General features: G+C 33.8%; 1 protein-coding gene across 1 annotated transcript in view; it reads right to left on the bottom strand.

Moving 5' to 3' along the window:
- Nucleotides 1–11,843, bottom strand: part of LOC105851168 (serine carboxypeptidase-like 13) — a 16,642-nt gene extending 4,799 nt beyond the window's left edge. The window contains exons 1-4 of the mRNA XM_012717478.3: nt 11,609–11,843; nt 11,357–11,505; nt 8,703–8,779; nt 8,505–8,624 (exon numbers count right to left, since the gene is read on the bottom strand). Coding sequence (XP_012572932.1) covers nt 8,505–8,624; nt 8,703–8,779; nt 11,357–11,505; nt 11,609–11,793 — 531 coding nt within the window. The 5' untranslated portion in view covers nt 11,794–11,843. The remainder of the gene's footprint in view (nt 1–8,504; nt 8,625–8,702; nt 8,780–11,356; nt 11,506–11,608) is intronic.
- Between the last annotated feature and the right edge of the window lie 1,012 nt (nt 11,844–12,855).

Below are 12,855 nucleotides of genomic sequence, written 5' to 3'. Positions count from 1 at the left end.
TTGAAAATTTTTTTTGAGTGCCTCCAAGGTTTGAAATGCAAAAAAAAAACCAAATTTTTTCCCCCTTTTGACATGATAAAAAAAAAAAAAAAAAGAAAAAAAAGAGACATACACGTTGCGAGTAAAATCATACACAAAAGGCATATAAGGGAACAAGAATAGTAGTAATGGAAATTAAGTTAGAATATCATAGCAGTGAATACATAATAAGTCCTGAAACGAGTAATACAAAATACACCAGAATTAAAACGATAAACGAGTTCATAAAGCAAATATTACAGTAACACAAAATGCAAAAAAATTAACTTAGTACAAAATTAAAGACTTAATCAAATTTTGTCGGAATGTGGAAATGATCAAGTTTGTCGGATAATTGACTAATGTCTTGAGATAGTGTGTCATGATTGCGAGCAATAGTAGTTTCAATAGTGGTGAAGCGAGTGTCGATAGAGGTGGTCAACTTGTCGAATTGAGTTTGGAAGAAGGTTTGGAAAGAATCAAGGCGAGTCATGATCATTTGATTGGAGATATAACCATCATCAGATGCAGTTTCCTCGCCATCTTCATCTCCGTGAGCAGCAGTGTTGGAGGGTCCAGCAGTGTCCGCCGGTGCATCTTCAGATGGTGGACCATGATCACCTTTATGCACAAATGCTTCAAGCTCGTCATTCCATATAATCCTCATGCTAGGCAAGACACCTAAATCCAGCAGATTTTCTTTGGTGGGAGTAAACATAACTTCATCAGAGAAGTCCACACCAAAGTGTTCCAAAATTCGTGAAACCTCCTTTGCATAGGGTAAGCCAATTGCTTCGCGAGATCCAAGCATGATAGATTTCACAAAAAATGCCCAATTAAGTTGACGACCTTCAAACATGAAATTCATAATTTGCAGTTCAAACTCCGAAATTTGGGAGTAATTTCCAGCCTTCGGAACCAAAATGTAGCTAAGGAAATAGTGTAGAAGCCAATAATCAACAGTAAGATTTCCCACACCATACCGTTGCTGGGCATATTTGGAACCTGCCTGAGCTCTCTTTTGTTCCATGGTGCGGCGATCAAACCGACAGAGAGAGACATACGCATCATACTTAGAAATATCACCCCATTCACATAAATTGTTTGGACAAAATTGTTCACCATTAAAAGGAATATTCAGAATTTCGCCAATGGTTTTGGTATTTAAACGAATAACTTTACCCTTAACGCGCGAGACTAGCAGTTTGCCCTCTTGTATGAGATTACAATAAAAAACCCTAACCAAATCTGGATAAACTGGACCATTGTAGCCTATAAACTCTTCAACATGTTGTGCTTTAAGCAACGCAGGAAATTTAAAATCAGAAAAAGAGTCCAAAGTACCGTATTTGGGGATAATAAGGCGCTTGTCCGAGTAGAAGGTGCGAAAACGATCAATTTCCTCCGGTGTGTGTAGAAGCCGGGATAGATCCGTGATGTTGGGAGTCTTGGTTCGTTTTCGTGAGGGACCTACTGCGGCATGTTTGGTGCGTGGTCCTCGTTTGCGAGCATCCATGGTGAGAAAGGGTATTTTTGGTGAAAGTGGGTTTTAGAGAAAATGTGAGAGTTGTGAGAGATTTGAAGAGGGATGACAAGAAGGAAGTAAAGAGTAATGGATTTTGTTAGGTTGAGTGAATGGGTAAGTAAGTGGAAGGAGGATGGATGAGTTTGAGAGAGATGAGAGAAGGAACTGAGGCTGTATTCGAATACCAACTGAAATAACCCTAACTTATGTGTAGCAGCTTTTATATCTGGGCAAAAACGCGAAGGTGTATTCGACTACACCTTCTTGTATTCGAATACACATTTTTCTGGGAACGTGTATTCGACTACACATCCTTTGTATTCGAATACAGGAAATCTGGGAAAGTTTGTATTCGAATACAGACATTTGTATTCGACTACATAAGCACCGTTTTGCTTAAAAACTCAGTTTTTTTATGAAAATTGCATCATGTAATACACAAATTCATATATCAAAAGGAAATAATCAATAAGACATAAGAGATATGGCAAACTATGTATATCATGCAATGGTTAAAGATCAAATTCACTCAAAATACCAAGTTCTCTTCGGATTTTATAAAATGAGTCTTTAGGTAACGGTTTTGTAAAAATATCGGCCAATTGATTGTGTGTATCAACAAATGTTACCTCAACATTACCTTTAAGTACATGATCCCGTAGAAAATGATGTCGGATATCGATGTGTTTAGTTCTGGAGTGCATGATTGGATTCTTTGAGATGTTTATTGCGCTTGTGTTATCACATCTTAAGGGAATGCATCCGAGATCAACTCCATAGTCATGTAATTGCTGTTTGAGCCAGAGAATCTGGGCACAACAGCTTCCTGCTGCAATATATTCAGCTTCAGCAGTACTAAGTGCAACACAAGCTTGCTTTTTACAAGACCATGAAACAAGGGCATTTCCTAAGACATGACATGTGCCACTGGTGCTTTTACGGTCTGTTTTGCATCCCGCATAATCCGAATCAGAGTATCCTACTAGGCTACATATGCTACCCTTAGGATACCATAGGCCTACATTTGTTGTTCCTTTCAGATACTTCATAATTCTTTTAACAGCTACTAGATGTGATTCTTTCGGATCTGCCTGAAATCTTGCACACAAACAAACACTAAACATGATATCTGGCCGGCTGGCCGTTAGATATAATAATGATCCAATCATACCTCGATATTTGGATATGTCGATGGAAATTCCTGATGCATCTTTATCAACATATGTTCCGGAGCCCATTGGAGTTGTACTTTCTTTGCAATTCTCCATTTCAAATTTCTTTAGTAATTCTTTACAATATTTGGCTTGATTGATGAAGATGCCGTGCTCAAGTTGCTTGATATGAAGTCCAAGAAAATAGTTTAATTTTCCCATCATGGACATTTCGAATTCTCCTTGCATTATTGAAGAGAATTCTTCACATATGTCCTTGTTGGTTGATCCAAATATTATATCATCAACATAAATTTGAACCAATAATGTGTGACCATTTTCTCTTTTGACAAATAACGTTTTATCAACTTCTCCTTTGTCAAATCCTCGTTCACATAAAAAGGTGCTTAATCTGTCATACCAAGCTCTTGGAGCTTGTTTTAGACCATAAAGAGCCTTTTTCAATTTGTAAACGTGTGAGGGATTTTTGGAATCTTCAAATCCAGGGGGCTGCTTGACATAAACTTCTTCATTTATGTACCCATTGAGAAATGCACTTTTCACGTCCATTTGATATAACTCAAAATTCATGGAGCAAGCATATGCTAATAGTAGACGTATGGCTTCTAGTCTTGCTACCGGAGCAAATGTTTCGTCAAAGTCTATCCCTTCCTCTTGATTGTATCCTTGAGCAACCAATCTAGCTTTGTTGCGAACAACTATGCCATTCTCATCTAGTTTATTTTTGAACACCCATTTTGTACCAATGATGTGTTTATTTCCAGGATTAGGAACAAGTTCCCAAACTTGGCTTCTTTCGAATTGATTGAGTTCTTCTTGCATGGCAAGTATCCATTGATCATCTTTAAGTGCTTCACCAATTTTGGAGGGTTCGATTTGAGAAACAAACGCCATGTTTAAGCAAGCATCTTGCAATTTTAACCTTGTTGTGACTCCTTTATTTATATCACCTATGATGTTGTCAATAGGGTGATATCTATGGGTTCTCCATTCTTTAGGAAGATCATCACTTTGCCTTTCAATATTGACTCCACTTTCTTGTTGAAGTTCTTTGCTTGGATCATTACTTTCAAAAACATCATCATCATCACAAGAAATAATATTTTCTTCTTTTATGGGGTTAGTTTCATCAAAGGTTACATGCATTGATTCTTCAACTAATAAGGTTCTTTTATTAAAGACTCTAAATGCTTTACTAGATAAAGAGTAACCGAGAAATATACCTTCATCAGCTTTTTCATCAAATTTTCCAAGGTTGTCTTTACCATTATTTAACACAAAACATTTACATCCAAAAATGTGAAAGTGAGAGATATTGGGTTTTCTACCTTTGTAAAGTTCATATGGAGTTTTCTTAAGAATTGGCCTAATAATTACCCGGTTGGAAACATAGCATGCTGTGTTTACAGCATCTGCCCAAAAGTATTTTGGTAGATTTGAGTCGCTTAGCATAGTTCTAGCAAGCTCTATTAAGGATCTATTCTTTCTCTCAACGACCCCATTTTGTTGTGGTGTTCTTGGTGCAGAAAAATTGTGAAAAATACCATTTTCTTCACAAAATTCTTCAAATGAAGTATTTTGAAATTCCCTTCCATGATCACTTCTAATTGATACAATTTTGGCAGATTGTTCATTTTGGACTAGCTTGGCATAGTTTTTAAATGCCTTAAAAGCTTCATTTTTATTTGCCAAAAATAAGGTCCAAGTGAACCTTGAGTAATCATCAACAATAACTAGTCCATATGAGTTTCCACCAAGACTTTTGGTTCTTGATGGACCAAACAAATCCATATGTATCAATTGTAGCGGTCTAGAAGTTGAAATAACATTTTTAGGTTTGAAAGAACTTTTTGTTTGTTTGCCCTTTTGACAAGCGTCACATAATTTATCCTTTATAAATTTTATTTTTGGTAAGCCTACAACAAGATCATGCTTGACCAATTTGTTTAAATGATCCATGTGAATATGAGCAAATCTCTTATGCCATAGCCAAGCATCATTATTGTCGCTTACCAAAAGACATTTCATTTTCAAGGATAAATCTTCAAAATTAAGTATGAAAATGTTTTTGAAACGCTTACCAACAAACTGAGTTTCATTTGTAGCTTCATTTTGGATGACGCACTCATCTTTATTAAAAACTATCTTGTATCCTTTGTCACAAAGCTGGCTGATGCTTATGAGATTATGTTTTAGACCTTCAACATATAAGACATCTTCAATTGAGGGAGATGGTGCTGTACCAACTTTTCCAATGCCTAAAATTTTTCCTTTGTTGTTGTCTCCATATACTACATGTCCCTTTGACTCAAGTGTTAAAGCTGAAAATTTTGTTATATCACCCGTCATGTGTTTAGAGCAGCCACTATCCAAGTACCACATGTTTGAAGTCTTTTGTTTGCTTACCTACAAAATTGAAATCAAACTTTATTAGGTACCCAATGTGCTTTGGGTCCTTGATGGTTAGTACCTTTCTTTACCCATATGAAATGACCTTTTGGAACACTAATATTTCTAATATGACATGTATTAGGTGTATGACCATGAAGACCACAATAAGAGCAAGTAGGATTAAATCTACTGTTAGTAACATATGTATGAGATTTATTTTGAATAATTTTCTTATTATAAAGATCATCCTTTTTCATAACTATAATCTTATCTTGATTAGATTGACTACCTGCTTTAACAAAAATAGTTTTGTTCAAATTTGGTTTATCAAATTTTGAGTATCCAAGACCACTTTTATCATTTGAGTATCTTTGCATGTTTAGAACATTTTCCAATCCTAATTGTCCCTTTTCGTATCGTTCAATTACTCTATTTAATTGAACAATTTCGAAAGAGAGGGATTCACATTTATTGCATGCAGAATTCTGTTTTAGTTTTTCAGAATTTTTCTCCATAATATCAACTTTTTCTTGTAAACTTGAGATTTGTTTCTTTTGTGTTGATACTAGTTTACATAGATTTTTACATTCAATGAGTAATTCTTTTATTGCGTTTTGAGCATCATTGTATTCTATAATTAATTCAGTATTAGTCTTATTATAAAGAGGAGAGTCTATATTACTAACCTCTTCATCATCTGATTGATGCGAGGCCATTAATGCAACATTGGCGCATTCTTCACTTTCTGTTTCTGAAGATGAACTTACTTCATTGTCTTCCCAAGCTATGTATGCTTTCTTGAAGTCTTTCTTTCTGTTGAAATTCTTCTTAGCAATATTTGGGCAGTCTGCTTTAATATGTCCTTGTTTTCCACATTCGAAGCAAGTGAAATTTTGATTTGATGTAGAATTATCTTTCTTCTTGAAGCTTTTCTTTTTGAATGTTCTGTCGTTTTTAAGAAATTTACCAAATTTCTTAACAAGAAGGATAATATTTTCATCTTCATCTGAATCATTCTCTTTGCTTTGTTCTCTTGATTCAGTCTTTAACGCAATATTTTTGTTCTTCTTTTCTTGACTTTCATTTTGTTCTAGCCTTCCGAGTTCGATTTCATGCTCTTGAAGTTTTCCAAATAGTGCAGAAAGAGACATCTTGGATAGGCTTTTCTTTTCTGATATTGCTGTAACTTTTGGTTGCCATGCCCTTGTCAATGACCTTAGTACTTTTAGATTTAGTTCATCATTTGTGAAGATTTTTCCAAGTGCTGTCAAATGATTGGTTAAATGGGAGAACCTTTTCTGTAAATCTAAAATAGATTCTCCGGGCTGCATGCGAAATAACTCATATTCTTGTGATAGTGTGTTGAGTTTGGATCTTTTTACTTCAATGGTGCCTTCGTGAGTTACTTCCAACGTATCCCATATTTCTTTTGCTGTTTTACAGTGAGATATGCGGAAAAACTCATCCATTCCTAGTGCAGATTGTAATATGTTCTTAGCCTTTTTATCGAAAAGCACTTTTCTCTTATCCTCATCCGTCCAAGAATTTTTTATTTTTATTTCTTCTTTGTTATTGATGACAGTTTTTGGAATATGAGGACCATTTTCAACGGCATCCCATATGTCATCTCCTTGTGCTTCGAGATATGCTTGCATACGGATTTTCCAAAAATCGTAGTGCTCTCCAACAAAACATGGTGGCTTGGTACTGCTACCACCATCTCTAAAGACAGGTTGTGCGGAAGCCATGAGTAATTGATCGAGGAATAAGTTACCTTAACCTGCTCTGATGCCAATTGTTAGTATAGAAGTACGCCTAAGAGGGGGGGGTGAATTAGGTGTTAGTAAATTTTCTTGTTTTTAGTGATATGGTAATCAGATTTTCTGAGTTTAAGAACAAGGCTTAATAACAAGTGCAGTAAGTAAATGAACACGATAAGATTTATCCTGGTTCCCCTTATAACCAAGGGTACGTCCAGTCCTCTTGCACACCACAAGAGATTAATCAACTACTTGTCAGAAAATGTACAATTCCCACCCTGGGATTCTTGCTACAAAACTTCTAACAATTCTTTCTAAGATAGCACACCACTATCTTACTTGTACAAATGATACAATAAGGTTTGAATAAATCTAAGATGTGGTATATTGATAAACAACTCAATAGTAATTCAAGTACTTGAGAACTTTTTAGAATGATATGAAAATCTAATGCAAGTACTTAGAAAAATCAGAATTTTGTTCAAAGTTGTTTTATGAATTAATTCAAGGATGGTTAATTTTTGATCTGAAGTTATGGGGTATTTATACTCCATAAAACATCCTTTCAGATTCGTGGCCATTGATCCAAGAGGTTTGATGAAAAATTACAATGTTCTAGAGGCATTCCAGATCTGAAAAATTGTAATGTTTCCAGGTGTATTCGAATACAGTATATGTGTATTCGAATACACGTCTTTGTAACGTTCAAAAAATTCAAATTTTACATCTTGTTTTCGAATACACATCAGTGTATTCGAATACAGATTAATGTATTTTAGCCTCTGACTTAACTTGTATTCGACTACATATGAGTGTAGTCGAATACATTTGGCTACTGACTTAGCATGTAGTCGACTACAGATGGGTGTAGTCGAATACACTTGGCCACTGACTTAGCTTGTATTCGACTACAGATGGGTGTAGTCGAATACACTTGGCCACTGACTTAGCTTGTATTCGACTACAGATGGGTGTAGTCGAATACACTTGGCCACTGACTTAGCTTGTATTCGACTACAGATGGGTGTAGTCGAATACACTTGGCCACTGACTTAGCTTGTAGTCGACTACAGATGCGTGTAGTCGAATACACCTTTTAAAGTTTTGCTTCTGACTTAAGTTGTATTCGAATACAACATGGTGTATTCGAATACACTTATGCAAATTGTCAAAAATATGATTTTAAATGATTTGTTAATGTTGTTTTTGATTTTCGAAAACATGTTAAATGCATATGTAAATATGAATTGTTCTCAAGTATTTGAACTATTGATTTGTATCATATACCTTTATATTTACTCATTTATTATTTGGATTTGGAAGCTTATTCAAGATGGTTTGATCTTCTTTTTGATCTTGCTGCATTGTCCATAGTTGGTGGTCTTGTCATCATCAAAAACATGTAGTTTACAACCATAACTACCTCTAAAATTATGTCAATGAATAGTTGTGATGGGCTGACAGTGTACAATTTTTTACTCTGGTAGTGCATGAAAATTAAACTCGATACGACAATAGTAACATGAATAGTAGCATAATGAATATTGATTCTCATATAGTAAACAATAAACACAAAATAAAAGTGTGACAGGAAATATAACAATAATAGTAACATCATAAATAGCATAATGAATATACCTTCCTAAGAAATTGATGAGTATGGTGAACTAATTTCCAGTCGCTTCGGTGAGCAGTTACATTTTTTGCATATGAGAAACCAGTTCCAAGTGGCAAATCTACAAAAATAATGTTGGATGCCTAACCAAAATATTATCAACATTATTAGCAGTAAATCAACCTGCAATAATGAAAACATGGAAAGAAATATACAAAAACCTTAGTCCAGGATTGTGGCCTCAAGACCAAACTAGGCACGCTCCCGTCGTACTCCTTGATTTCAAATGCAATTGGACCTATTAACATTCAATCAACGATAAAGTCACTCTACGAATGTTGTTTAGTGGATCACTTTAAGCAGGATAAATTCTAGTGATAAGCTATAATATGATTGTACTTCAATTTGATAAGAACGTAACAAGTTGATTTGTGTTTCAAATAAGCCACATCTTTTCTTTATTTTTCGTGCAAAATTTAATTCAAATTTCTTATTGTGACATTGGTACAAAGTTTTGAACAATCTAAAAAGGATACAAATGCAATGTTAAAGTCTGTTATCTCACAGAATAGCAATTTCAAGTTTATGTTTGGTTAATAGTTTACAAAGAGTTTAGTTAGTTAGGTAACTAGTATATCGTGCAAAATTTAATTCAAATTTCTTATTGTGACATTGGTACAAAGTTTTGAACAATCTAAAAAGGATACAAATGCAATGTTAAAGTCTGTTATCTCACAGAATAGCAATTTCAAGTTTATGTTTGGTTAATAGTTTACAAAGAGTTTAGTTAGTTAGGTAACTAGTATATAAGGCATGTTGCCTATAAATAAATCGGGAGCCTTAGAAAGTCATCAATCCTTTGAAAATAGTTGGGGCTTTTGGGCATTTAAGCGGGTGGCGAGACCTCGATTCTCTGCTGATTTTTCGTATTCAAGGGAATTTTTTTTTTCTAATAAAATTTCAGTTTTTATCACCCCTAACCAGAAAGGTCGAATGCAGCCATGAAGACATCGATTCTCAGGGCGCTATACTATGATAGGCCCTTCGGAATTATGGGGTGCCCAAGTCCTACATCGAGTAGTGCAGGATGCTCGGTGGAGTATTTAAGTGACTTGGTTGTCCCTCTTGATAGCTAGTTGTTCAGGGAGGGTTCTCCTGAGTATTGCATAATGCATACTTATCAGAAAAAATTGTTAACTGTGAAATTCAGTGTAAAGAGCCTTGCATATTTTATTTTGTGCAGTCCATGTTTGCTACACTTTATGTGATCAATGAATGCTTGTTATAGGAATTATATTTATACATAAATTGTAAGCAGTAATCCTGCCTAACTTAGCCGGTCTCAAGCCCGGATAAAAGGAGAAGGTTGTATTAGTAGTCAACAACCAACGTAAAATTTCGTCAAATCTCTATGACATGGATCAACTACATAATAGAGTTAATGTTATGTTGTTTCCTAGAAGCAACTCATTGTATAGCTCGAGTACAATGTCAAATGAGCAAGGATTGCTGCATCGCCATCTGGATAATGTCTGGTAGTTTTTCTCGTCCTTCGTCGGCGCAAAGCTAGCATTATGGGCAGTAATGAATTCTTCAAACTGAAGGGGTAGTTTTATCGCACAACTGTAAGATCTGCGATGTTATATGAGATGGAGTGTTGGAAGGTAAAAAACCAACATGATGATAAAATAAGTGTAGCCGAGATGTGAATGTTGCATTCGATGTGTGGAAAGACTAGACGAGATAGAATCAAGAATGACTACATTAAAGAAAGTTGGGGTAGCACCTATTGTAAAAACGATGGTAGAAGCTTATTTTAGGTGGTTTGGACATGTAGAGATGAGACCAACAGATTCTGTAGTAAGGTAAGTAGATCATATGAAGGTTAGTCAAATTGCTAGAGACATAGGAAGACCGAGAAATACTGTAAGAGAAACTATTAGGAAAGACCTAGAGATTAATGAGCTGGAAATAGATATGGTGGTATATGATAGAACGTTATGCATCGTTTGATCCATGTAGCCGACCCTAGTAACTAAGAAAAGGCTTGTTGTTGTTGTTGTTGTTGTAAGCTGCTGCAATGCAGTAGGACTTAGATACTTTACTGTATGTTTGGGACAAAGGATTTTGGAGGAAAGGGATTGAAGGGTAAATATTTAAATTAAATTCCACTAAATGTTTCAACTTTAAGAATATTTCATGATTATCGTGTTCATTTTTATGAAAACATTACAATTCTCTAAATTAAAAAAAATAAAATTATATCTATTTAGAGTGTTTATTATTTTCCCTTGTTCCGTGTTCTTTGTGTGCATATTTTATGACACAGGAGCTGAACAGAACCACATAATATTCCTTGATCTTTGTGTTCATATGATTGTTTCCTTCTGTTTATTGTTCTGATTAATTATGATCATATGGTCACAATACTCCTTAACACATACTAATTTTCTTATCTGAAGTACACTAAGAATGACAAGTTAATTCTTTCCTGAAAGGCCCCAAGTCTAAGCAAATGACAAGATAATTCTGTCTCTAATCAATCATCTCTTTTTATAGGCAACATAATTTATTTCCTCTAAGAAAAGACTCACCAACTAGTTAACCAATAAACAAATTTCCGAACTAAACCTCTTAACAATAGCACCAGCACTTCAGATTAAAGGTGTGTTTGGTACCTTACATGTGCTAGTGTCTGACACCAATACATTGGTTACTTTCGATCACTTTTGTTTTCTCAAATTATTACCAGTGTGATCAAAGAATTACAATCAAAATGCAAGAGATAATTTGAGATATACATATTCAACTATGCATTAATAAACTGTCAAAACAAGATTCACAAAATAATAATAAGTTATCATTTGAAAATTACCTATTTGATAGACAAGGCCAGATAAAGAAGAGCAACCAGGACCACCAGTTAACCATAATATAAGAGGATCATTCTGAGGATTGTTCTCTGACTTGATAAAATAGTAGAACACTTGCATGTCATCATCTGTTTCTCCCAACCCCACATATCTATTAAAAATGAATTCTGTTAATATACTAAAAAAATGAAGCTAAAGCAATTTAAATTGAATATCCTAAAACAAGAAAAAGTGAAATGGTTAAGATTGCTGACCCTGTTTCAAGTTCAAAAGGAAGAGGACCTTGAAAGCCAGCAAGCACTTCAACCTTTGACTTTGAGGAAGATGCTTCAGTGTGAGATAATATCTGCAAGCCAAAAAGCACAATAGCAAGTAGAATCTTACAACAATAGTGAAGTAGTGAATTATTATGAGAAGCACAAATTGTCTTTGTGTTCATCTTTGCAAGCAACAACAATAATGAAGTTCATTGTTGTACTCGAAGATATAAATCTAAAAGAAAAATGACAAGGAGAAAGTACCTTTTAATTTATTAAAAAATACTAGACTCGTGATGCACAATTAAATTAAAGAATTCAAGAGTCAAAATTTGGAATTTTTACGGATATATATATTGTTTTTAACCAAAATACCCCACTCACAGTTCAATATATTAAATTGTCCTACTTTTAAGGCTTAATTGGAGGTCGCTGATCCAAAGTGCGATCACCTAAACGTCAAATTTTTTTCATCTAGTTGGAGGTGGTTGATCGGGAATGCGACCTCTTAAAAAGATTTTTAATTTTTTTTCCGTTTTAATTGGAGTTTAATTAATAATATATTAATAAATAATTATATTAAATAATATTTTAATAAATAATAATAATATATTAATAAATAATAATAATAATTAATTATTATATTATTATTGTTATTATTATTAAAAATTATTATAACTAAAAATAATTAAAATAATAAATTATTATTATTATTAAAAGTAATTAAAAATAATAAATTATATTATAAATTTAAAAGATACTACTTCATCTTCACTCTATTTTAGAGTTTTGTTTTGCTTTTTAATGTTATATATGGTTACCAACCCCCCTTATTTTCCACAATAAGTAATATTTAAATTTATATATCTAACTTTAGCACACGTGCCCATGGGGTTTTTGATGGTTATATCCTCTTTTTGTTTGTTTATTCCCTATCTACCCTACTTTGAAACAATATTCCTGAAATGCCCTACTTTTTCGTTCCTTCAGGAAGTCGTTCCCTGGGGAAGCGACCTCTTGAAGAGGAAATTTTTCAATGTTAACAGGGGGTCGTTTCCTGGGGAAGCGACCTCCCACTGGGTTTTTTTTTTTTTTTGTTAAATTTTAAAGTTAGTTTATTATTAGAATTATTAATTTAATTATTTAAAAAATAAAATATTAATATTAAATTACAATAAAGTATAGTAATAAATTATAAATAAAATTTATATTTTAATTATTATTATTATTATTATTATTATTAT

Source organism: Cicer arietinum, chromosome 6, assembly GCF_000331145.2.
Source record: "Cicer arietinum cultivar CDC Frontier isolate Library 1 chromosome 6, Cicar.CDCFrontier_v2.0, whole genome shotgun sequence".
NCBI classification, from domain to species: Eukaryota; Viridiplantae; Streptophyta; class Magnoliopsida; order Fabales; family Fabaceae; genus Cicer; species Cicer arietinum.
Note: the sequence above shows the minus strand (reverse complement) of the source record. Positions and strands in the feature narration are given on the sequence as shown.